Source organism: Triplophysa rosa, linkage group LG25 (genome assembly GCF_024868665.1).
Source record: "Triplophysa rosa linkage group LG25, Trosa_1v2, whole genome shotgun sequence".
NCBI classification, from domain to species: domain Eukaryota; kingdom Metazoa; phylum Chordata; class Actinopteri; order Cypriniformes; family Nemacheilidae; genus Triplophysa; species Triplophysa rosa.
In genome coordinates, this window is record NC_079914.1 from 12,977,854 (window position 1) to 13,004,980 (window position 27,127).

At 37.3% G+C, this 27,127-nt stretch overlaps 2 protein-coding genes across 2 annotated transcripts; both read left to right on the plus strand.

Moving 5' to 3' along the window:
* Positions 1–43: 43 nt before the first annotated feature.
* Positions 44–8,911, plus strand: slc26a11 (solute carrier family 26 member 11). Its single transcript, XM_057326271.1, has 17 exons — positions 44–174; positions 1,353–1,505; positions 1,588–1,819; positions 1,926–2,118; positions 3,584–3,669; positions 3,777–3,856; positions 3,956–4,098; positions 4,182–4,357; positions 4,613–4,685; positions 5,039–5,089; positions 5,164–5,224; positions 6,081–6,136; positions 6,209–6,349; positions 6,458–6,585; positions 7,295–7,394; positions 7,471–7,604; positions 7,759–8,911. Exons 3-17 carry the CDS (start codon positions 1,622–1,624, stop codon positions 7,873–7,875), a joined length of 1,737 nt encoding a protein of 578 aa, XP_057182254.1. The 5' UTR covers positions 44–174; positions 1,353–1,505; positions 1,588–1,621; the 3' UTR covers positions 7,876–8,911.
* Positions 8,912–10,057: 1,146 nt separating this feature from the next.
* On the plus strand, positions 10,058–25,366 carry tspan7b (tetraspanin 7b). The gene is made up of 7 exons (XM_057326272.1): positions 10,058–10,199; positions 23,732–23,920; positions 24,188–24,262; positions 24,389–24,484; positions 24,563–24,718; positions 24,798–24,881; positions 25,137–25,366. Exons 1-7 carry the CDS (start codon positions 10,119–10,121, stop codon positions 25,140–25,142), a joined length of 687 nt encoding a protein of 228 aa, XP_057182255.1. The 5' UTR covers positions 10,058–10,118; the 3' UTR covers positions 25,143–25,366.
* The last annotated feature ends 1,761 nt before the right edge of the window (positions 25,367–27,127 follow it).

Genomic DNA, 27,127 nt, shown 5'->3' on the forward strand with positions numbered 1-27,127 from the left:
TGACGCGAGGCAGCGGCCAATCACGTCGCTGCATGGCAAGTGACGTCATTGTAAACCGCGTTACACGTCGCGGGGTTCAGATTTAACACATTTTTTATAGCGCTTTCAGTGCATCTTAATATTTCCATCGAAATATGGGATCTCACGTGCGGGATTTTACACCGGCTTGAAAAGGTCTGAATGTTTAACGTCATTCACGGTTTAAACATTTCGCTCGGTTTGCACATAGGGTTATTGTAAAACATTGTATTTAAAGTATTGTTTATTATTATAGTTATTCATTGTTTTTGATAAGTGCTCGTATTTGTGTACAATGTGATTTCATGCTGTGCATCATCATATCATGGGATCTTTTTAAGTGTCGTACGACCACAGATCGTATCAGTTTTTAGTACCATTGTGCATGCATTGTGTACAAGTATACTATAGTATTTACCACAATTGTAGTTTTGTACAATTACTAGATACTTTAGTGCTTTTGAAACATTGAAATATACTGCAGTGTTTACTTCAGTGAATTAATTCCCTAAATAGTAGTTCAGTTTAAACAAAATGCAATAATTCATATAATACACTACATTATTATGAAAATTTACTACAGTTCACTATAGTAAATGCTATAAAGTAAAGTATACTACAGGATTTCTAATGTGTGCATAATACGAGCAAGATCATGTTTAAAATATAATAAATGTATACATTATGACAGTGGTTCTCAAACTGGGGGCCCCCTAGATAGTACCGGGGGGGGCATTTTATGAAATATAGAAATTTGTCATAAATTTTATGCATTCAAACATCAGAAAAATAAGACCACCAACCAAAAGAATTGATGTTTCAGGATTGTATAGCTGAATATGTTTTTGGTTTAATTCAAATTTTAAGTTTAAGATGAAGTCTTTATTTGGGGGGCCGCAAAGCGATGCACTCTACACAAAGGGGGCCTTACTACAAAAAAGTTTGAGAACCACTGCATTATGGTAATACTTGTTGTACCACATTTAATTTGTGCCTAATATAATTTAAGAAAAAGAAATAAAACAAACATTTGTACTACATGTCACGACAATGTTGTTAAAATACAAAATTATGAATGGTACAAAAATGGACAAAAAATTTTATAAGCACGTCTTTTTTGCTTTTGTGTGTGGAAGGGAAGATATGTTTTCAAGAGACTGACCCTTAGGCGTATTTTAAGATCAGTTACACAATCTGCAGTGTCCAAATCTTGTGATCATGTGTTTCATAGTCACACTTTCATGGATGTTATAGCATTAAAGTTATATTGTCTTGTAGTTTAAAAGGTTCAGAAGGTTTGTCATTATACTAACTATAACCTACATTGTCTATAGGTGTACATTAAAAGCACCGTTATGGAGAAAACGGATCTACATTTTTGGATCTAAGATTTTGACCACCTCATGGCTCAGAGGAACTTTGCTCCACCCGTCCAATGATCCCTCGCTTCCGCCTGCACTTTAAATGCAGGATCACTAACGCGTGATGTACTCTTTTCATAGTTTTATGCAAAATAAACCAATGTTAACCTAATAAAACTAAACATTGGAGGACCTGCTTTCTTTAAAGTCAGGGTTACACGATCCATTGGATGTGAATTCTGATGGAGTCACTAACAGGTGGAAGCTCACCTGCCCTCTGCTGGTATGGCACCCTGCGCACCTGTTTCCCCATCCTCACCTGGCTGCCCAGGTACAACCTCACCTGGCTGAAGATGGACCTGATCGCTGGTCTAACCGTGGGCCTTACCGCGGTTCCTCAAGCCTTGGCTTACGCAGCGGTGGCTGGTTTACCTGTGCAGGTAAGAACGTGTGGTGTATGAGTCTCTTTTTTATGGTTCTAGGAACCTGCAGCTACACGACGTTTATAAACGTTATCTTGACGTCTGGTCTTGTTTTGTTTTGCAGTACGGTTTGTATTCTGCATTTATGGGCGGCTTCATCTATTGTATATTTGGCACATCTAAAGACATCACGCTGGGTCCCACGGCCATCATGTCCCTGCTGTGTTCCTCATATATCGGCGGAGACCCCGTTTTCGCCGTGGTGCTCACGCTTTTGTGCGGGGTTATTCAAGCAGGAATGGCTCTGCTGAGGTTGGGTAAGATCGGGGTCTCTCATTGGTTAAAAAAAATGTAGTCAGTTTTTACTGTATACTTAGTTGTGCTGTTGAAGTATGTATATATATTCTTTTGTAATCTTTGATCAGATCTCTCTGCTTCAACATGAAAGGGAAAGTTGCTCATCTAACATTGCTCTCATATTAGTTTCTTACTACTTCATATAATTTTGACTCGATTCAGTTGTAGTTTTGTAATCTAAGGTGTATTAGAACAATATCGAAGCCGAAGAGAAAGTAGAGTTTGTAAATCAGTACGGCCTTGAAAACAGAAAGTTGATCTATCTATCGGATTGTATTACTTCCTGTTTAACTTCCTGCGAAGGGAAGGAATCTCTGTAGTCGCACATTAAAATACTGAATGTCAGCTGTTTTGAAAAATGTGATTTTAATGTTGGTTTCAATCACAGTAACAACCGCAAAAATGAGTTAAGTGTCTCTTTTCATGTATTTATTTAATGTATACACACAAAATGCATTTAAAGTGAAAGTTCACCCGAAAGTAAAAATTCTGTCATCATTTTTTACTCACCCTGAAGTTGTTCCAAAGCTATAGAAATGTCTTTGTTCTGTTGAACACAAAAGAAGATATTTTGAAGAACGTGGGAAACCAATCCGTTCTGGGGCACCATTGACTACCCTAGTAGTATTTCCTTCTTACTATGGTATTCAATGGTGCCCCAGAACTGTTTGGTTACAAACATTCTCGCAAATATCTTTCTTTGTGTTGAGCACAACATGAACATTTCTACAGGTATGGAAGGAGTAACTGATGACAGGAGTAAATTATGACAGAATTGAATTTTTTTATTTAAGTTTCTGAAACACACTGTCTAAGGTCAGACATTACATTCAAATAAAACGGTTTATAGTCATCAGTGTAAAATGTTGCGACCCAATTCAGAATAAATAAACATAAATGCATCATAATCTTTCATCAAAATGAGTTATAGTTTTCATTTCATTTCTTTTTTTTTTTTAATTAGTTTTTATTTTTAGATCTTTAGTTTTTATGTTAATTTTAGTTAAAGTTTTAGCAATTTTGGTATATGCTTTTGTCATTTTATAATTTATTTGTTTATTTTTTATGTTGCTATATAATATTAATTAATTTCTATTTTAGTTTTATTTCAGTTTTTGTTTATTATTATAATTTTAGTGCTTTAAACTTATTTCAATTTATTTTTGAGGCAACATTTCAATTTTTCCTTTAGTTAAGTTTTTCCCCATAATTTTTAGGTCAATATTTTATTCGATTTCAATGAACAGAGACGTTGTCAAAGTTTTGGTACCTTGGTACCAACTTGCTCTGCCTCTGAAACGCTTTTGCATGTTTGCCGATGTCACCAAGACCTCTTTTAACCTCTCCCCTCCAACCACACACAGCGACTGTTTTTTTTTATTAAGCAAATTCACAATTCCGATTCATATTTTGTGTTTTATAAAGGGTTTCTTTTGGACTTCATCTCTTATCCGGTAATAAAAGGATTTACCTGTGCCGCCGCAGTCATCATTGGCTTTGGCCAGGTGAAGGTAAGTCTCGTGAGAAAGTTCATTTAATGTTCTCTAAATGTTTTTTCGTTTTATTTAGCGAGCTTGACTTGTTTTAGAGGATTTTCTTAATGTCTCGCTTCCTTCAGAACATTCTAGGTCTGAAGGACGTCCCACAGAGCTTCGTTCTGCAGGTGTACTACACCTTTCACAAGTTACCAGAGGCCAGGTGAGCATCCATGTGCTTTTCGAACTTGTTTGGCAAGCAACGAAAGTAAACTCCAGATTTGACATATACAGTATTTCTCTGTCTGTTCTTGTTCCTCAGAGTAGGAGACGTGGTTCTGGGTCTGTGCTGTCTTCTCGTCCTGGTCACGTTGAAAATGATGATGACTTCTCTGGGTTCTGCTGAGGACGAAGCCCCTCGCCTCATCCGGACGGCCAGAGGCCTGGTGTGGAGTTTAGCCACAAGTGAGAGTGCCAAAATCTGTGTTCTGTGTTCACGTGATCTTTGTGAATATATAGTTTGATTGACAGGTATTTTGTGCACGCAGTTCGGAATGCGCTGGTCGTGATAGCGGCGACGGCTGTCGCGTACTCCGCGGAGGTCGCGGGAAGCCATTTCTTCAGTCTGACTGGGAAATCGGCCAAAGGCCTCCCGCCTTTCGAAGCTCCGCCCCTTTCAGAGATAGCCAATGGCACGGTTATTACATTCAGCGATATTGCAAAGGTGAGTACCGATGTATACATATCGAATCAAGTAAAATAGTGTTGGGTTAGTGTATGGTATATGTAGTATGGTGTCAACTGACTATAATTTATGATCATTTATTCTATATCATAATCTAGACGACGTGTGAGATTCTTCTGATGTTGAATTTCTTCAAATTGCAGTTTACTTAATTCCAAGTCATTAATGAATTCCTAAATTGAGATTTTTGCCCATCCTTGGACACCAATACTGACCAATCAAATGTATTTTCAGGATTTGGGCGGCGGCCTGGCTGTCATTCCTTTAATGGGCGTCCTGGAAAGCATCGCTATTGCCAAAGCGTTTGGTAAGAACGTATTTCGCTGCTTGGCTTTAAAGGAATAGTTCACCCAAAAATAAACATTCTGACATCATTTATTCACCATCATCTCATTGAAAACCTGTATATGACTTTTTCTTCAGTGGAAGGCTAAAGAAGATATTTTGAGAAATGCCTCTGTGGTTTGTATCCATACAATGGAAGTCAATGGGGGTCAGTGTTGTTTGGTTACCAACGTTCTTCAAAATATCTTCTTTTGTGTTTGAAATGACACGAGGGTGAATAAATGATGACAGAATGCTTATTTTTGAGTGAATTTAATTTAATTTAATTTAATTTAAAAGCCATTTTACTGTAGTTAGACGTCACTTTTTCTGCAGGTAGCAAGAACAACTACCGAATTGATGCCAACCAAGAGCTCTTTGCCATCGGTAAGTGTTTCCCTGATGTATCAAATATTAGCGGTGCAAGGAAATCATTCACATGATATCTGATGTTTCTGCAGGTCTCACAAACATCATGGGCTCATTTGTGTCGGCTTACCCCGTCACGGGCAGTTTCGGAAGGTCTGTGAGCCTGTTTCACACATTTAAATTCACCCAAAAATGAAAATTCTGTCATCATTTGCTCACCTTCAAGTTGTTCCAAATCTGTATGAATTTCTTAGTTCTGCTAAACAGATGAGATCTGTTTGGTTACTGACATTCCTCCAAATATCTTCCTTTGTGTTTAGCAGAGCAAAAAAAATCATACAGGTTTGGAACAATCTGATTTTATCCATTTAAAATAAATAACCTGCGATTAGGATTGTAAAGATTCACCCTAAACTGGTTGAAAATCGATTATAATATGTGACTATTCAAGTCGGTTGAGATGTAAAATGAATCGCAATACACGTTTTGAACAGCAGGGGCCGCTGTATTTACTGCAGACTTGGTAAACGTGGATATGCTGATATTTCTTAAAAAAGTAAAATTACTGACAGTCTTATTTTTTGTTTTGTTTTTTTAAATATTATTTTTATTGGGATTTTTCAAACATCAAAAACAGACAACAACAAACAAAAAGACCCTTCATATGACACAACTCTGTATGTATGACAGGAGACTTTTGTATTATTCATTTTTTATGTGATTTGCAGTTTGTTTAAAAATTGCAATTTAGTTTTGTTATTTGACACAAAAGGTATTTTTATTTTACAAAGAAATGTGCAGCATTTGAGAAATAATAAAAGGGCAGTTGTTCATTTCTAATTTGCCTCAACTTTTTCTGTGAAAAAAAATTGTGAAAAAATTGTTTCGTGAGATCAGAATCGGGAATCGCATCGCATACCTGCGATACAAAAATCACTTTTTTTAGTTTTTAGATGATTGTTTTTTAAAAGCTCACTTGTGAATGTTTTACACGCTTTTTTCCCCACAGAACCGCAGTAAATTCTCAAAGCGGCGTATGTACACCTGCTGGCGGTGTGGTAACAGGTAAGATATACTTTGTATACTTTGTGATGCTTGTGTAAAATATTTACAGTGCTTCATATTGTCTCTTTGCAGGTGTCATCGTGCTGTTGTCGTTGGCATTTCTAATGCCGCTGTTCTTCTACATCCCCAAAGCTTCACTCGCTGCAGTCATAATATGTGCCGTCAGCCCCATGGTTGACTTTCGGGTGCCCGTTCAGCTCTGGAGAGTCAAGAGTTAGTGCTTCTTTTAATATAGATTGCATTTTTTTTATTTAACTTTGCGTTTTTCTGCCACTAATTGTTTGTCTTTTGTTCTTTCCTCTCTGTTTTTCTGTCTCACAGAACTTGACCTGCTGCCCTTCCTGGTGACGTTTTTGGTCAGTTTCTGGGAGATACAGTATGGGATCGTGGGAGGGGTTGGCGTGTCGGCGTTTATGTTGCTATACATCATGGCCAGACCTAAAGTGAAGGTGAGGGATACGGCATTTATGAAATTATCCCCTGAAGACCATTTATAATGTTAACCAAGATGTTAACTTCCGGTCTGTGTTTGGTTATAATAATTCATTTTATATTTAATTTATATGAATATGAATTTAGATTTTTATTGTATATTAATTGTATTAAATTGTATTAGCACTACTTAAGTTATTGATTCTTTGCAGAGGTCTACCGGAAGTTAAGTTCGTGCCACATAACATTTGTGAATGTTGTTGCCGCTGAAACCATCATTTATATTATACATTTATATCATTTTCATGACTCTCTTCCTTTGACCCGTTGAATAAAACAAGCTGCTTTTACTGTACTGTCCCTTTAAGTCTCATTTATGTCATCGACTTCTGTTATGATTGGAGGACCTTTTGTACCGCCGTAATTCGCACAGTTGAATAAATGACCTAAAAATAAGCTTTTGGTATCAAAAAGTACATTTATCTCAGATGCAGCATCTATATTTGACTAAGGTTTAATCTTGGTTTTATTCTCCATTCTAAATGTTTTGGAGATTCTGTTGTTTGCCTGCAATTTCTTTGTAATTTTTACAAAATAAATGTATCTTCTTACAGTAAATTTCAGTAAATTTTACAGGATTTTTTACAGTAACTTTTACAAAATTATTCTGGCAACCACAGCTGCCACAGCTGTTTTTTATGTGTTGTGGTGTGTCTGTGTCACAAGGTGTCGGATCAAGGCGTTGTGGTCCTGGAGTTGGACAGCGGGCTGAATTTTCCCGTGACTGAATATCTGAGCAGGATTGTCTACACACACGCACTTCACGGTGAGACACACACATATTTTCCAAGAGGTCATGTCCTTGACTGCTCACATTGTTTTTCGGTATTTTATTGTTTTAGCGTCTCCGCCGCGATGTCTGGTTCTAGACTGTTCTCATGTCAGCTGTATAGACTACACTGTTGTGCATGAACTTGAAGAACTTCTTCAACAGTTTGAACTCAGAGGAGCTTCACTAGTCTTTGCCGGACTGAAGGTAGTCAAGATATACAGTATATATATATATATATAGATATACATTTATTGCATCATCTCATGTTTTATGTTCCTGTACTCTCTCTCTCTCTCTCTCTCTCTCTCTCTCTCTCTCTCTCTCTCTCTCGCTCTCTCTCTCTCTCTCTCTCTCTCAGCCTTCAGTTTTAAAGGTGCTGTTGACGGCTGAACTGCCTGCTTTCAGACACACTGACAGTATAGAGGAGGCACTACAACTTTTGACAGAACTCTCTTATTATGACCAGCAATCCTGACAACCAATCACTTACAGGAACAGAAACCGTTCCGCCCACTCTCAGCCAATCAGCTGATCAGTGATTGGCTGCATGGAATGGCTGTGCACCTCTCTGACCAATCACCACTCAGGAAACAAGTCACTGATACAAATGTTACGTTTACAACCAAATTACTGTTTTTGCACTATCAAGAGAGCTTTTAAAGTCAGGATGGCTATTTCCTATGTTTCTCATATTGATATATAATGGAATACTTTTTTAAATTTACTTTTTTGTATTGTTTCTAAATCATGTTCATAATGTTGTGACTGTAATATTAACATGCACTTATTAACACTAGAATTACAAATCAAAACCTTCGTAAGCACTAAAATCAGGTTATTAGATCTGAATGGATTACACGTGAAGCGTTCTGCACTATAAAAGCAGTACTGTAATGTCTGTTTTCTGCAGTTCAAAGTACTAAGAAGCAATATGTCATATGTTTTGTCAGCTGCACAGCATTTGTACGTTTACATTTTAATTTTGCGAAGGAAACAGATTTGTTTTACTTTTTATTTAAGGCTGATTCGTACTGGCAGATTTTGGACTGACCCAGATGAAATAGACTTTATAACTGAAACATTTGTCTTTCTAATTTAAGTGCCATTGTCTAGATTCTGTACAAAACCCTTATCTCAACTTGAGTAAGTTTTATAATATGGTGTGGTTGTATGTTTGCTCTCTGTCATTAAAGTGGCACACGCCCTGGTAAAGATAATAGACCCGACAGGTTTTTTTTTAATGTCACACTGCATGTTATTTTCCCCTACTGCAAACACTTCTGTTCCCAAGGCTGGAAAGACACGGATAACCCGAGAGACTTCATGGTAAACGTTTTATCTTGGTTATTAATACTTAATATGTTTAAATAATAGACATTGGAATATGGTTATAATGGCAGTTGTATTGGTTTTAATGGAAACTATAATGGTCTCTGTGGGATGTCTAATTGGTGGATGGAAACCAATGGAACATTATTAAATCCTACTGGAATAAAACCTAAAACACTCAACATACAGCAATTTTGTACTGGTTTTGATGGTAAACATCTGATGGTCCATAACTGAAGCTGTAATGGAAACCATCATTTTTTTGTTGTTGTGGGGTCATCTAGGGTGTTAATAGTTGGGGTCAGGTCACATGCTGTGTGTGAAAAGTCCCATGTATGCACACACTGAATGAAGATCATAGCAGCTTTGTTTTGGCTGGTTTTAGAGGGCTGGCCTTCTCTGGTCTTGTGTAATTGCTGCAAGCAGACTCTAGCTCCACTGGTTCTCAATAGGGTGCAAATTTGGGGTGCCAAATATAGCAGGACGGCTTGCTAAATCTGAAGGCGAACTGTGAACTTATTTCACACATTGCTGGAAGATCACATGAGGATTCTGCTGTGTGACTGAATTAAAAATGAACTGGGAGTGTGTGTCTGTTTAAAAACTCAAAATTGACATTAAACCATTTATTAGTCTTTATTAGTTTTGTAAACCTAGATATCGAGAATAAGGCCTTTGAGATTAAGAGAAAGTTGGAGAATGCACGATTTTTTCCTGATGGACAAATCATAAATGAATCATCCGTGATGTGGGAAGTCTAAAATAACCAAATAACCTGTACTACACCTTATCAAATAGTTAATCATTCCCATTAAACATACAAAATACTTTTAAAATATATAGGCCCTACGTCAGACCCAGTATAACATATTATAACATTATCATATTTTTATTAATATCACACTTTTTTTCACAAATGCATACATCTCTGTATGCTGCGACGTAATGAAAAAAATGTCATGAAGTTTAGCGTTCCAAAGCGTCCTTAATATTATTGCCAAATGCCAAATAATGACATTAATATATTATTATTGATTATTCCTCCTTAAATAAACGCAATTATATGTCAAAATAATCTGAATTAAACCACAAAAAAACATTCATCGCCCCGTTTTCCCATCACTTTAACATTGACGCAAAGGCACCTGCCTCACCTTTAGCGCAACCGTCGTCACCGTCATGTGACGCCCAGCAGAGGGCGTCTTTCCTCAATGGCGGGGCTTCAACGCTCCCTCTCCTCTTTTGATTGGTCAGCAATACGCCTGACGACAGAAGGCGAGACTTTTTCTAACCATCTCGCCCTCTGATTGGCTAGGCGGGTCGAGAGTGACTGGACCGCAGTGGCGGAGGCGCAGCGGAGAATCACAGCAGCCCAAAGCTACTGCGCTCATGGCATCGAGGAGAATGGAGACCAAACCAGTGATAACCTGCCTCAAATCCCTCCTTATCGTCTATTCCTTCGTCTTCTGGGTAAGTGACGCTCGTTTTTAAACAGCATTTATGTGTTTTTAATGATTTTGAAGCATATTGTAAGTCTTTTGAATGGATGTTTTCGTATTAAAAAGGGTTTGTTGCGTTATTGCGCCGCTGGAAAACAAATGCATCTCCATAACGGTGGGGCTGGACCCATCCAAGGCCGTATTGAATCATATAAACCTTATGATATTTGTGTGTTAAATCATATAAACCTTATGATATTTGTGTGTTATTAGTTTTTCTTCTCAGAAATCTGATGCACAATGTGAATTTTAAGGCGAAAAATGTAAATTATTCAGATTTGTATAAGCCACATGATACGTGCATCAAATGTTAAACGTTATTATTTTGTTACATTAATGTACAAACATGGATAGATGCGCATTATTAAGTGTGATTTTAATTTTAATGTCCAAATTATCCAAATTTTTAATTATCAATGTAATATTAATGAAATATTATCATATGCTGGCCATTATTAATTATATTATATTATATATATTTTAATATTAATATTAATTAAAATATGGATAAATATACAGCATTTTAGTTATGTATTTGAAATTAAGATCCTCATGTGGTCAGATTATTGTTTTTTATAAACAGGTTTATTATAGGGTTACAGTGACCTTCATATGTAACACGAATATGAAGAATAACGAGGAAATCTTCATCCTCAGTGATGGAGATGATGGTTTGTAACGGCATTGCTGGAGATATATATATATATATATATATATTTGTATTTATAAACAAATACTCATACATGTATGTATTTCAAAGGGATAGTTCACCCAAAAATGGAAATTCTGTCATCATTTACTCACCCTCGTGTAATGTCATACCTGTATAAATTACTTTGTTATGATAAACGCAGAGAAAGATATTTGGAAGAATGATTGTAATTTTCAATTCCGAGACATCATTGACTACCATAGTAGGAAAAAATAAATGGTAGTCAAAGGTGCCCCAGAACGGTTTGTTTTCCTAAATTCTTCATAATATCTCATTTTGTGTTCAACAGAACAAAAAAATACACAATGTCTTTATTCCTACTATGGTCGTGGATGATGTCCCAAAACTGAAATTGCTAACATTCTTCCAAATATCTTTCTCCGTGTTGATCGGAACAAAGAAATGTATACAGGTTTGAAACAACCCGAGGGCGAGAAAATGATGACAGAACATTTTTGGGAGAACTATCCCTTTAAGTATGTATTTATGTAAACACGAACTTTTATTCTGGATGTGATTAATCGTTTGACAGCCCTATATAAATATAGCCACGCGAATATTTCCTAAATACATACAAAATGAATATGCACAGTGCACAGACATACATTGTGTAAACGCAAACTTTTAAACTGGATGCGATTCATCGCGATTAATCGTTGAACAGGCTGCGAAAGGAGTTTTAAAATGATCATGGGCATAAAGATTGCACTTTAAAAAAATGCTGGGATGAGTAAAATATGGACCAACCCAAGAGTTGAGCCGTTTTAACTCAAAATGCTGTGTTGTTTCAGCCCATGGCTGGGTTGACCAGCAGTTGGGTTTGTCCATATTTGAAGCAACCATGCAGTCTCACAAATGCTTTGTGACACATGAAATCGTAAAGAACATTTTTCCAAACAGCTTTCCAACCAATCCTCCATTTGTCAAGCAAACAGATAGCCCCGCCCCAAACCCATGCCATCGATTTTAATGTCATTTATCTTGTATGACACACATTGAGCTGTGAACTAAAGCTGTGTTTGGAAACAGTGAGTTCAGTTGTCACGTAGGTCAACACTATCAGTGTTAGTAGGTAACAGACTCTTGAGTCTTCACAGCATCTTATTCTGTGTTTACTGGAGCTTCAGTAATATATAGTGGCACATTCGCCACCGACCAGCGGCTGTTTCCTTCCCTCTATAATCCCGTACCCGGCAAAGCGATCCAGTCTTTGACCTAAATCCTGCTTTTGTAGTATCGAGGCAGAGACCGTATAATAACGGTCGGAGCTTGTCATTTATTTCTGGAGACTATAGATCGGAGTCAAAGTTTACGCCACGTTTCATTTGACCCCAACCTAAACATGGCTGTAAAGGACGCAAGTTCAGTTTTAGTTCATTCTTTAATCGTTGGCTTTGTGGACAGTTTTAAGTTGGATACAGCAAAGTTAAACCTGAGAAACCACGAAACACACCGAGTATTTCTAGCAGAAGCAGTCTGGAACAGACCGTCTGAGAAAAACCAGACCGGGTTAGAAAGTGAAGATGCAACAGATGACACAGAGACCTGCTGTTAACCAACAGAAGAATTGCGTGTTACACACCCGGACGGTTTTTATCACGGTGATCACATTCATGCATAGCGCTAATAATGACAAACATCTGCTGTTTGTATAGATAATGTTAACAAGCCGTATCATGTTTTGTGTAGTTTTCAGCATCAAGTGATGAAGAAAAATGTGCGAAACAGCGAAATCCCATCCCATCAGAATGTATTTTGGATCCTGATGCCAATGCTACAGAATGGCATTAATTGCCCAGCAACAATTTTTATATTTTTTAAATGTTTTAATGTCACGTAGGGCTGGTTTGGATATAACATAACAAATCCATTAAGAGTGCGCTATGGTTACTAATGGCTCATATAACAATAACAAAAAAAAAACAATTCAGTAATGTAAATAGACGTCCATTGAGATCATTAGGGCTGTTTTAATTGTATTTATTATCTAGAGACGTAGAAAAGGCCCTGACAAGAGATCTGAATCCTTAGAGCTTAAATTAGAGTCAGGACAGCGGCGCGATCACATTTCAGCTTAGTCGATGTTTTTACAGCTTTGGACGTAACGCAACACCCCATGCCACCTTCCCACGTGTACGTTCGCCTGTGAAAGCCCCCCGTGATTTTCTCTTCGAAAATGCTTCCCACACTTTGTGATCTACATCTTGAATCATTTTTCATGCATATTTAAAACAATACATGCAGGATAGAGCGTGACTGAAGCACGCAAAGCTGAATATTAGGTCAGATCGTCTTTTACTGTGGTAAAACCGTGGTATGGTATATGAACTGAAGGATGACTTTGCAGTGTGTGTAACTGATACACATTAAGACAGCATGAGACTACAGACACCCTGCCAGTGTTCCCGGCTTCTATATATAATCCGCTGGTATAGTCAATACAGCGAACGAAATCTTATTCGCACCCACTTTGAACCCTGAAATCTGAAAAGACGAGCAGGCTGTTTTCTGATTCGCTATTGTCGCAAAATATAGAAAGACGCAAATGACTAAACTAAAGAAAACGTCACAGAAACAAACTCATCTATGAAACACAATAATACACTTTTTTATTTTAGCATTTTAGCAAACGTTTCTACGTCTTAGTTACTACTAAAAGTGTCAGATCGGACCTAATGGTTGTCTCTTTTAATTCTTTTTGTCTATACTGCCGGAAAGAAAAATATATAACGCTTATATTACTAAGTTCTAATTGGTACCATTTCAACATCTTGTTGCTTTTTCGCCAGAGTTATTTGCTCCAAGTCAATGTTACAAGCGTTGGCAGGTCTGTTCATTATGGCAGACAATTACCAGTCCGGTTTCATTGGTGCCCTTTGGTGTTATTATGGAAATGAGAGGGTGAAGAACTGAAGTGCCGCTGATAGATCTCGTGCTTTTGTGCGTTGGCCATTGACGATGTTTTGTTTGTTTCTCCTTAATGTTGTTAAAATTCAAAATGTGTTCGGTTCTCGTTCCTTTCGTAAAGCAGGAGAAACGACTGAATGTAGAATTATGTACATTGGTTATGGCTTCAACATGCGGCCATAGAAAATAAACACTCGTTCATGAGCTAACGTTTTGGTTTGTTTACAACGTTTGTTCGCAAATTGCTGCTAGTTAAAAATGCATTGCGAGTACTCGTCATTGAAGTGAGGCAGGGGCGTAGCCAGAACTTTTTTTTTAGAGGTGGCCAGGTAAGACCCAGTGATTTTATTAGGGTGACCAAAAAATCCTTACAGACACAAATTCTTAAACTTCTACTGTAATTTACACCAATTCTTCATTACACATAGTTTGCTGGTCAAAAACATACACAAAGAATGTAAAGTAAACAATTTATTTGCAATGCTTTCATGTGCTAACATTATATTAAAATAATTTGCTAGCTTATTTTCTCTTTTTATAGAAAATAAACATTACAGTACCCCAACTTAAACTTTCGCGAAAATGTAATTAATGAATGAAATCCAGTTAAACGAGACTGATTTTACTGACCTGATCCTTCTGCTCGCGATGAACTTCCATGGTACACAGACAGTACATTGTCACGAAGCGGTTAGCAACTGTTCAGCTATAGCGCTCAGACTGTTTGTGTCAGTGCGTCACAGTATGACATCATATTAACGCGAGAATAATGTTCTCGCGTTACTTTCAATGCATATGATAAATGATCTGTGCAGCACTCCGAAAACTCCGACACACATCTTACAACTGCTTCGCACAACAGAGGTGGCCAGATAGGTGGCCATCGATCATTCAGGGGTAGCCGTGGCCACCATGTAGCTACGCCCCTGAAGTGATGTGAAATTTTAATGATGTTAAACAAAAATGAACATTGCCCAATTAACTATTGCCCAATCTTTGTCTGGTCTAGTCTTGCTTTGCTGTCTTGTACAGTGATATGATACATCTTGTATAATCTTGTGAATTAAGTCTCAAAGTTTAATAGAGTTTATCTGCTGTGATAACGATTTGTGTGAAGATGGTTGAACATTAAAATGCACTTACTTATAACAAAATGTGTTTTTGATACATACTGTAGTTTAAAGATGAGGTAACACACGCCTATCTCATATTAATCTTGAGTACCTATATAGTAGTATTGCATACTTCGTATCTTCGAAGAGTATTTAGGTTGATCAGATTTATAAAAGACATACAGCTGTGTGATTATTTCCGTAAAAAGTCGAGCTCTTGGAGGCGTGCCGGGGTGGGCGGAACTACAGCACGAGCATACAATACATAATCGCATTTCCCTGCATAACTTTTGATTCACTATACGTTCGTGTTTTTTTTACATTATGCACGTACACGCCGATTGCCAACAAAACACAGAAATATGACTTAGTTTGACTTACCACGTGCGGTTCATGCCCGGCATCTTTTAACGCTGGGACCGCACCATCTAGCAGTTTTAAACGATCTCCAAATCCAGCATTATATCCACTGTTTATATAACATTCATCACCGAAATGCACTGAGCAAACAAACACCGCTAAACTTCCGTCAGCCGAGTGAAGCAGCATTGATGGGAGTGCTCTTTCGCTCGCTGGATGACGCGTGGGCATTCTTTTCCAGGAGAATTGTCCAATAAGGGACTAAGAAAACTCTTGTTACGAAACGGGAATCCATGTTCAAAAAAAAACTTTCCGAAACCTGTACGAACGCTGGCGGACTGAATCGAGCACAGAAATACTGCGTCATACGTTCAACAATTTTTTTTGACAAGTTGACCATTGTAAGCTTGAGAAGCCAGCACGTTTAACAGTGTAAATGAGTCAGAATGCATGAAATAGCATGTAACCTCTGCAACATTGGTCTTCATTTTAGACTACTTTGGTGAACATCCAAAACAAAAACACATTTTCCTCCTGTGCTCTACATGAATTCCCCGGGGGTGATTAAGGTGGTATCTCCCAAGAAACAGGATCCCTACCTCCTTTTATCTGCGTCAAACACTCGCTGTGGTTTTGTAAACAGGAAGAGAAGAAAAGTCAAAGGAGTGTCTGATAAATACAGTTATCAGTGAAGAAGCTTTGAGCCTCGATTCAGATCGTTTGAGTCTGAGAATTAAATCAATCGAAAATAAATTCAAGTGAAATCTGATTTGTTTGGGATGACTTGAATGAAAAATGGAAGTTAACATTTATAACAGTAATTGCTTTGTTTATTTTTTCTAGAAATGTGTCCATTCTCATGTATTAGGTACCGTAATGTAATGTCTCATTTCACAGTCTGATTATGTGTTTTGAATGGATGGGAATGTAGTATAACCCAGTATTAACTGTTTAACGTATTAAAGCGTAACATGCTGGTGTTTTCAAACCCGAGGGGTCAGAGTTTGGCTGGGTAATAACAGTAGTTATCGTCTGTCAGTTGATGCTATAATTACATTATTACGTGACCCGAAAAACACTGTCTGCTTTGAATTCCATTTAAAAGTCAGTGGTTTCTGATAAGATTTGCAAGAAATATTTAGGCTTAGGTCACCCAAAAATGCAAATTTAGTAATTTACACATTGTTATGTCGGTCATTAATAATAATAATAATTATTGGTATTATTAGTATTATTATTAAGCAATAATCACAAAACTTTCTTTTTGGTGAAACTGACACTCTTACCAAGTAGCTTTTACAATTTTGTAAAGTCTCTTCGTAAAGTTTGTCATTGAGGTGAAGAGCACCCAGATAGCACAAGTACCTCTGAAAGTTGTCTGCTAAAGACCTGGAGATCTGAAAAACATCTGCTGTTTTAAAGGGGTCATATGACACGGCTAAAATGAATATTATAGTTTGTTTTAAATGTATTTCAATGAGTGTTTACACGATTTAAGGTTCAAAAACGCTGTATTTTCCACATACCGTGCATGTTTGTATCTCCTCTTTGCCCCGCCTCTCTGAATCGAGCAGATTTTTAACAAAGCTCATGGCTCTGAAAAGCGAGGTGTGCTATGATTGGCAAGTTAACCAGTGCGTAGTGATTGGTAGAATACTGCAAGCGTGTGACGGAAATGTAACGCCTCTTACCATATTTGGATAGGTATATTGGATAGGGATTTGGGACAGGTACGCCCACATTACTTGCGTATACATTTGGGCGGTCTTAGTCAAATCATACCACCAACTGACATGGATTTGTGGGGGTGAGGTTACACGAGGCGTTTCAGGCAGGTCTGGGTGAGCATTCGCTTTTAGATAGAATGCATCTTTTGTTCCCACACTTTCATTTGTGCAATTTTACGTGTCTAATACATGCATGAGCAACTTATAACACACCAAAGACACAGAAAAACACATATTCGCGCCATATGACCCCTTTAAAACATCTGATAAACGTCTTAGAAAGAGCAGTTTTACATACATTCCAAATCATTAACATCTTAGAGACGTTTTTTATGATATCTGAAAGTAGATGTCTCTGAGACGTAGTGCAGATGAGCAAACGATAAAAAATACGTCTTGCAGATGTAAATGCACACATCAAATAGACGTCTCCCAGATGTATGTGTGCTTTTAGGGGACAGCTCTGAAGTTTGCGTTCCTGGGAGATTTCTCATTAGTTTGTGGCAGCGGAAGTCAAAGGTGACTGGAATTTCTGTTGTGGGGTCCAGGAATCCGCCAGTCATGTTTTGCTAGCGTATCTTTGACTTTACACTCCGACCGCTTTAACACAGACCTGGTAATGAAAGAGACGCTATTATTAGTGTCTGACTTTAGCTGTGGTGCTAGATGCCTGTGTTCACTTTGTTCTGACATAGCGATTAGCAGTATTACACTCAGAAGGCACGCTAAGCGTTTGTTAGGTGTTAGCAGCACGTAGCGCAGGTCGCTCTGAGATGTGTTGAGCGTGACGCTGGGTGTTCTAGTGTCATGTTCTATCTATCTATCTATCTATCTATCTATCTATCTATCTATCTATCTATCTATCTATCTATCTATTTTCCTTCTAACTGCTAGCAACTGTCAGTTTACTCTCAGTCAGTTTAAATCCAGAGTCAGCGTCCATTTTCCTGTCAGTTGTCTCTCTGTATAATGAGACAGACCTTTCAAATGCATTAACTCCTTCGAGACTGTGTCATTTAGACGAAGGCTATCGCCAGCACTCCCCCTCTGCTCCTTTTCGCTGAACTTTAATCTAACGTTTCTCGGAAACGGTGCGAGAGTGAAAGAGGATCGGCGGGGAGCGCGGCGTCTCTGACAGCTGGAGATGGCCATTAAACGTGCGGTCGGCCGTCTAACCCACCCTCTCAGGACAGACAGCACTTAACGCCGGATCACGATGATGTGCGGCGGTCTAATGGACGAGAGCAATGAAGTGGAAGACAAGGAAAATTACCAGCTCGGTCCGAACCCACACAATTCCCCGCAGCAACCTTCCGTTGAAAATAAACGAGATCATTTTTGTTTGATGTCTTTTATGCGTCGTTCTTGTCAAACGCTGTGTCTATGTTTTGCTAGTAGACATAAAGGGATAGTTCACCCAAAAACGACAATTCTGTCATCATTTATTGACCCTCATGTTGTTCAAACCCTGTATATGACAGATATTTTGAGAAATGTGTTTTGTGTCCGTATATTGTAAGTCAATGGGGTTCAATGTTGCTTGGTTACCAACGTTCTTCAAAATATCTTGTTTTGTGTTCCACAGAAGAAAGTCATGCACGTTTGGAAAAACATGAGAGTGAGTAAATGATGATGTATTTGTCATTTTTGGGTGAAAAAAGATGTTTTTACTCTGTACACCCGAAAGCTTTTCCAGTCTGGTCAAACGTCACCTGTTGTTTGGGGATGTGTGTGTTTGACCATTTGTCTCACACACCCGATTGCTTGCGGACAGCGGGTTGAAAATGACGTCCAGCATTCAAACAACAGGACGAGAGAGAGATTGTTTTAATGAAAACTGAAAACCTTTAATCACATGCAAAAAAATATATTTTCATATCATCTTTATTTTAGGTGGAGATACGGAAGGTCAAGGTTAAATGATGGTGGACCTCACACGAGTCGAACTGGAAATGTTTTTGCCGGTGGTTGGTAGATTGAGATTACAGGGTTTTGGGGATTATTGTTGCCATGGATACAGTTGTCTCCTATTGGTTCGACAAGGGACAGGCACATTGACTGCGCTCAACCAACCATGCTATGAAATTTGGGTGAATTTACGGTGAAATTAGTTTTTGGCTTTTATCGGCTGTGACTAATAAGACTTGTCTATGTAAGATGCTCGGTTTCTTAAAGGGACCGTTCACCCAAAATAAAAATTCTTTCATCATTTCCTCACCTTCAAATTGTTCCAAATCTGTATAAATTTCTGGTAACACTTTAGTATAGGGACCAATTCTCACTATATTAACTAGTTGCTTCTTAGCATGCCTATTATTAGCATATTGGCTGAGAGATGCTGATTTAATACACGTCTGATGCTAACAGGAAGTAGCTCTTCTGCATTTCGCCGAGCTCACTGCAAAGACATCCTTTTGCATTTTAAACGTCTGATTGAAGCTAGTGGGCTCAGAGAGAACAAGCGTCGCGTGTGTGTGAGATGCAAACAAAATAAAGTGTGACCAAATTTCTTTGTTCTGTTGAACACAAAAGAAGATTTTTCAAAGAATGTAGGAAAGTAAACACTTCTGGGGCACTTTTGACTACCATTGTCATTTTTCCTACTGTGGTAGTCAATGGCGGCCAAGAAATGTTTGGTTATAAGCATTCTTCCAAATATCTTCCTCCGTGTTCATCAAAACAAAGAAATTTGTGCAGATTTGAAACAACTCAAGGGTGAATAAATGATGACCGTTTTTTTGGGGGGGGCAAACTGTCCCTTTAATATCCCTTTCTTACGGTGATGTCATTGGTCTGGATGATTTCACGATCAGATTGTGAGATTTGTGAGGCAGTTGTGAGAAAATACACATTAACTTTCTAATCTACTCGAAAAACGACAAGGTGTGTGTTTCATTTTAGATGTTGACTGTCGATAATTTTAACAGTCAAAAGTGATTTGGAGTAGTTGAGTATTCACATTTCGTTATTTTGGATTATTTTAAACTTGTGATATTCAAAATTAGACGTGATGATTTCTAAGATCTGGGGTCAGGAAGTGACAGCAGGAAGTGCAGAACATAGTGCCCACGATTGTTTGCATCTCACACACACGCGTGCACGCTTGTTCTCTCTGAGCCGAATTCAAGCCTACAGAACAACACTAGCTTTGATCAGACGTTTAAAATGCAAAGAGAAGAATGTCTCTGCAGTGAGGCGGTGAGCTCGGCGAAATGGAGAAGAGCTACTTCCTGTTGGCATCAGACGTGTATTAAATCAGCATCTCTCTCACTCGTTCTCTCTCACTTTGCATCATGATGTAGGGTTTTAAGAGCTCAGGTCGATGTAATATGACATGTTCAAACATCATCACGTTTTACTTTTACAATTTACACGTTTTTTATTTTTCTCTTCATGTGCATAAAAGCCTTTGGCATTATAGTGTTGTATATCAGACACATTTATAATATGTGAAATATTTTTTAAGACGATTATGTCTTCGCTGTATGCTTCATATGAACATATAATGTTCCACATACAATCATTATCATTTAGTCTAGAGTGTTCAGTGATCTGTGTATTTACAGACGGCGTCTGTAATTTTTTTTTTAAAGAAATACACCTATGCTTATCTAATTCAGATATGGATTCTTGTTTCTTAACGTTTTCAAAAAACGTGCCGTCACAATCCATTTATCCAACATTATCAAACTCTCTACATGCAAAGAGAAGGACAGAATTAAGATGTCACCATGGCAGCGTTGCCATGGCGCCCACCTCTTCTGCTGTCACGAGTGTTTTCCTCGACGACGAGAGGTATAATAGATGTAACTGAACGGACGTCGACATCAAAGATGAACTTTTTGGTTTGTGACTCATTTGTGGAAATTAAAGGAACAGTTCACCCAAAAATTAATTCTGTCATCATTTACTCAGCCTTAAGTTGTTGCGAACCTGTATACGTTTTATTGTTCCACTGAACATACAAGAAGATATTTGGAAGAATGTTTGCAGCCGAACAGTTCTGGGGCACCACTGACTTCCTTAGTAACTACTATGGTAGTCAATGGTGCCCCACAATGGTTTGGTTTCCTACATTATTTTGAATACCTCTTTTTGGTTTGCGACTCATTCGTGGAAATTAAAGGGAAAGTTCACCCGAAAATGAAAATTCTGTCATCATTTACTTCAGCAAAGTTGTTGCGAACCTGTAAACGTTTTTTTTGTTCCACTGAACATACAAGAAGATATTTGGAAGAATGTTTGTAGCCGAACCGTTCTGGGGCACCATTGACTTCCATAGTAGGAAACGAAACTACTATGGTAGTCAATGGTGCCCCACAATGGTTTGGTTTCCTACATTATTTTGAATATCTCTGTTTGTATTTATTTATACAGATTTGAAACAACATTTGGGTGACTAAGTGATGACAGAATTTTCAATTTTGGGTGAACTATCCCTTTAATGTTTCACATTTGGTTAGCAGATGAATTCAGCTGTCACGGGGAAAGAAAATGTATGTTTTCGAAGATTTGATTTTGATCTTTTATTGTTTTGTATTTTAAAGCATACGTGTGATTTTTACATACCAGACTGGAGAATCAAGGACTTTTTTGGGTTGCGAGTTATTAAACAGACCCCTGGCTAAGACTGAAAGAGAGTATGACACGTATGAATAATTTATATCCTCCCGCTCAATAAAACATTGCTTTTCTGGCCTTCTCGTAGAACACAAGGTCCGGTCCGCTGTCTAGTTTTGCGTTCTGATGTACAGCACTGTGTAAAGGACTCGTTATAATGAAACGCATGTCCAAAAATGTCTTTATCTCACACTAATGCTCTTGGGATTGAAATGTTCTTCGGATGTTTGGTTTCACTTGTGAAAGTTAGAGCTGTTTTTCTCTCTCTCAGCGTGAGCTGTAGACGGGACATTGTGTACTCGATACTATGGTGGACATGGTGTGCATGATAACATGGGGGTTTCATTCAGCTTAAATCGGATAGCACTTTCTTTCTCTTTTTTTCAAAACCTATTGAGCTGTCAACTAACAAAGCATTTTAAGAACCACGTAAAATCTTTGTGTCTTCGTAAATGTTCTGTTTAAATCGAGTTGAGTCTTTGGAGTCGTTCCTGTGATGTGTTTTTGGAGCAGCGTTTGTGTCTCTCAGCTCTCCTCACATTCATTAACACATCTGTGAGAAAGGTGACACTTTCAGAGGCGAGAAACCTGACTTCATCGTAGGATGTCGATGAGAGAAGATGCTGCACTGCTTTTCTGAGTGGGCCACGTCGATCACATCGTACTTTTACATTTTTACACTTTACACATTCCACCCACAGGACCTCCTGTGTCCTCCAAACCGCTGATATAAACTTCATAAACAAAGAAAGATTGAACTCAAATTGCTGTTTTATTGAATAACTGTTACAAAAGGTGCCTTATTTTACTTGATATATTAATTTGTGTTAATACGTTATATATGCAAAAACATATAATACACATTTATACTCTTCACTTTACTGTTACCCTGTAGACATTTCATTTCCTCCCACTCTTCATATGTTTATTTTGTACTTTTGAATAAACTTTAAATTTAAATCATGTTTTTGTTTTATACGTTTTTGTATTTTTTGTTTTTATGTTAGAATTTGTATAGCTTTTATAGCTTTAATACAAATACAATCTTGATTCATGTTCATACTCTTACTTTTCTGTAAATTAAAAAGTCAACACTTTGTAGATCTTTATGGTAGCTATTTTTGCCGTAGTTCTGTTTAGTTTGATTTAAATCTCGTATTTTGTATTTAAATCTCATATCTTGTTTGCACACATTTTGTTCTACAGTGAGAATTTCATAGAAGGTTCAAGTGGTGAATATTGTTGATACAGCAGCGCCCTCTCCTGGTCAACATACAAAACTGACAGTCGTTTATTTTTATGTAAACATGCTGACTGCACTGTTAAAAATGGCTGTTTGAAAATTAGAAATAAAATCAATCATTTAGTGAGGTTTATACGTTAAGGCTTAAAGAAATCTAGAATAAGACAATATTCTTATGTTTAAAGAGTACATAACTAGGGATTTTTAAGGTCCTACGTTGGTTTATGGAGTGTCCAACAACAAGTTTATGTACATGGAAGGTGTAAAAACACTATTATTTCGTAATAATAGGCAGTTATTCTTACCTTACTTCTATCTTACCTTACTACTATCTGTCTAATCCCCTCCTTTCCGCTAGCCTGGTCTGATGTGATTGGTCACATGGTTTAGTCTGCTGTGATTGGTCTACCGCGAATGAGGCTCACGAGCTACAGTGTTTGTTGGAGAAGAGTGAAGTTTTCGCGGGCAGTCCTAGCAAAACGTAGGCGGGGTCTATATGTAGTGACGTAAATCCACGACAAGGGACGACTCGTATGCGTGATTCAGAATCGACTCCCTTTTTTCAAAGCCAATAACTTTGTTATTCATTCACCTTTGGATTTACAACTGCTTACTTTCAAACACGCCAATATTACACACTGCATGAAATGTCATTTTCATGATCTCATGTTATGTACTCTTTAAGAAAATGTGTCTTCTGCATTTTGCTCACCGGGTTTATCGTACGATTTTATGTATTTATTTTTTATCTTTATTTGTTTATTTTATGTAATTTTACATGAAGGCACTTTTTAATAGATCTGATTTTTCCACTTTCTCTAGATCACAGGGGCGATCCTGTTGGCAGTGGGATTATGGGGAAAGTTCATTTTGGGCCCGTATATCTCACTGATAGCTGAAAACTCCACCAACGCTCCGTACGTGCTCATCGGAACCGGAACCACCATCATTGTTTTCGGGCTGTTCGGATGTTTCGCCACCTGCCGTGGAAGTCCATGGATGCTCAAGCTGGTGAGATAGCTGAATCTAAATCAACCAGTGTTGTACATGATTCACAACTGAATTCAAATCCAATCTGAAGAATGCAAATTAATATTTATATATATTCAATTTTATTTCAATATATTTTGTTTCAGTTATAGAATAGTAAACATTTTAACTATACACATGTGATGTGATTTTCCACAATAGTATTAATAAAATTCAACCACTGTTTATATTTAACATATAATATTTCACCACCCTGGTCACAGTCTTTTTTTTTTCGTTTCTCTTTAGTATGCAATGTTCCTGTCTCTGGTCTTCCTGGCAGAGCTGGTCGCTGGCATCTCGGGTTTTGTTTTTCGTCATGAGGTACGACACACAAACACAACTCCGATTCTCAGCTGATAGCCCATAATGCATCTTGTAGTTCTCCATCTGTCACACACCAGGAGGGCTTGTTGTGGACATCTGATGGAGTGTGTGTGTTTTCCTCAGATCAAAGGCACCTTTTTGAGAACCTACAATGAGGCTGTTCTGAACTATAATGCCCAGGATGAGAAAAGCATTGCGGTGGACAACGTCCAGAGGAGTGTAAGTGGACACACGGAGGTCTCACTAATGCGCTTGTTCTGATAACAAGAAAACATCTCTCTCACTTTCTATCTTTAGTTGCGCTGTTGTGGCGTTATGAACTACACTAGCTGGTTTTCCAGCGTTTATTTCCCCGCCAATGGAATTCCGCCCAGCTGCTGCGCTACCAAATCCGATTGTCACCCCACTGACATGCGGAATGCCACCATAGCGGCCGGCAAAGTCTACCAACAGGTAACGGAGAAATAAAAGTGCACGAAAATACTCACCAACGTAGTTTTCTTTTTTATTTCAATCGAATCTTTCGTTTCAGGGCTGCTATGAGCTGGTGACGTCCTTTATCGAGACTAACATGGGCATTATTGCTGGAGTAACGTTTGGAATTGCGTTTTCGCAGGTAAGACCATAGCACTATGGTATCATGTTGGATGGAAAACTAGCCATGGTTTTATTAGTTGTTGTTTATTTTTACTATAGTTTTACCACAAATATCACGGGTAATATATTTCATATTTATTTTAAATGTTATATTTTGTATTCATATTAATGCAGGCAATTTTACAATTTTTCATTTCAATTTCAATAATAGATTTGAATATATATATAAAAAAAATTAAGATTTATTTTTGGCGTTTTGTCTTTATTTGTACAGTTTTAGTGAGTACAGGAAGCGAAGTGTTAGAGAGAGAAGGGGGTGGATTCGGGAAAGGACCACGAGACGGGAATCGAACCCCGGGTCACCCGATGCGCAACCGTGCCACATGTCGGAGCACTGCCCATGAGGCTATCAGTTCTGATATAGATTTAGTATTTTAACCGAAAATTAACTACAGATGTACTATAGAAATCTAGAAAACGTGTTTACGTAAACATTTTTACCATAGTTTTACCACAAATATCATGGTCAATATATTTAATATTTATATTAAATGTTATATTTTGTATTACAATTAATTAAGGCAATTTTACACAATTTTAATTTCAATTGAAATAATAGATTTAATATTTTAACCGAAAATTAACAACAATTTACTATAGAAATCTAGAAAACCTGTTTACGTAAACATTTTTACCATAGTTTTACCACAAATATCATGGTTAATATATTTACTATTTATATTAAATGTTATATTTTGTATTACAATTAATTAAGGCAATTTTACAAAATTTTAATTTCAATTTAAATAATAGATTTAATATTTTAACCAAAAATTAACTACAGATTTACAATAGAAATCTAGAAAACGTGTTTACGTTACGTTAGTTAAACATTTTTACCATAGTTTTACCACAAATATCATGGTTAATATATTTAATATTTATATTAAATGTTATATTTTGTATTAATTAAGGCAATTTTATCATTTCAATTGAAATAATAGATTTAATATTTTAACCGAAAATTAACTACAGATTTACTACAGAAATCTAGAAAACGTGTTTACGTTACGTTAGTTAAACATTTTTACCATAGTTTTACCACAAATATCATGGTTAATATATTTAATATTTATATTAAATGTTATATTTTGTATTAAAGCTCAGGTCGATGTAATATGACATGTTCAAACATCATCACGTTTTACTTTTACAATTTACACGTTTTTTATTTTTCTCTTCATGTGCATAAAAGCCTTTGGCATTATAGTGTTGTATATCAGACACATTTATAATATGTGAAATATTTTTTAAGACGATTATGTCTTCGCTGTATGCTTCATATGAACATATAATGTTCCACATACAATCATTATCATTTAGTCTAGAGTGTTCAGTGATCTGTGTATTTACAGACGGCGTCTGTAATTTTTTTTTTAAAGAAATACACCTATGCTTATCTAATTCAGATATGGATTCTTGTTTCTTAACGTTTTCAAAAAACGTGCCGTCACAATCCATTTATCCAACATTATCAAACTCTCTACATGCAAAGAGAAGGACAGAATTAAGATGTCACCATGGCAGCGTTGCCATGGCGCCCACCTCTTCTGCTGTCACGAGTGTTTTCCTCGACGACGAGAGGTATAATAGATGTAACTGAACGGACGTCGACATCAAAGATGAACTTTTTGGTTTGTGACTCATTTGTGGAAATTAAAGGAACAGTTCACCCAAAAATTAATTCTGTCATCATTTACTCAGCCTTAAGTTGTTGCGAACCTGTATACGTTTTATTGTTCCACTGAACATACAAGAAGATATTTGGAAGAATGTTTGCAGCCGAACAGTTCTGGGGCACCACTGACTTCCTTAGTAACTACTATGGTAGTCAATGGTGCCCCACAATGGTTTGGTTTCCTACATTATTTTGAATACCTCTTTTTGGTTTGCGACTCATTCGTGGAAATTAAAGGGAAAGTTCACCCGAAAATGAAAATTCTGTCATCATTTACTTCAGCAAAGTTGTTGCGAACCTGTAAACGTTTTTTTTGTTCCACTGAACATACAAGAAGATATTTGGAAGAATGTTTGTAGCCGAACCGTTCTGGGGCACCATTGACTTCCATAGTAGGAAACGAAACTACTATGGTAGTCAATGGTGCCCCACAATGGTTTGGTTTCCTACATTATTTTGAATATCTCTGTTTGTATTTATTTATACAGATTTGAAACAACATTTGGGTGACTAAGTGATGACAGAAT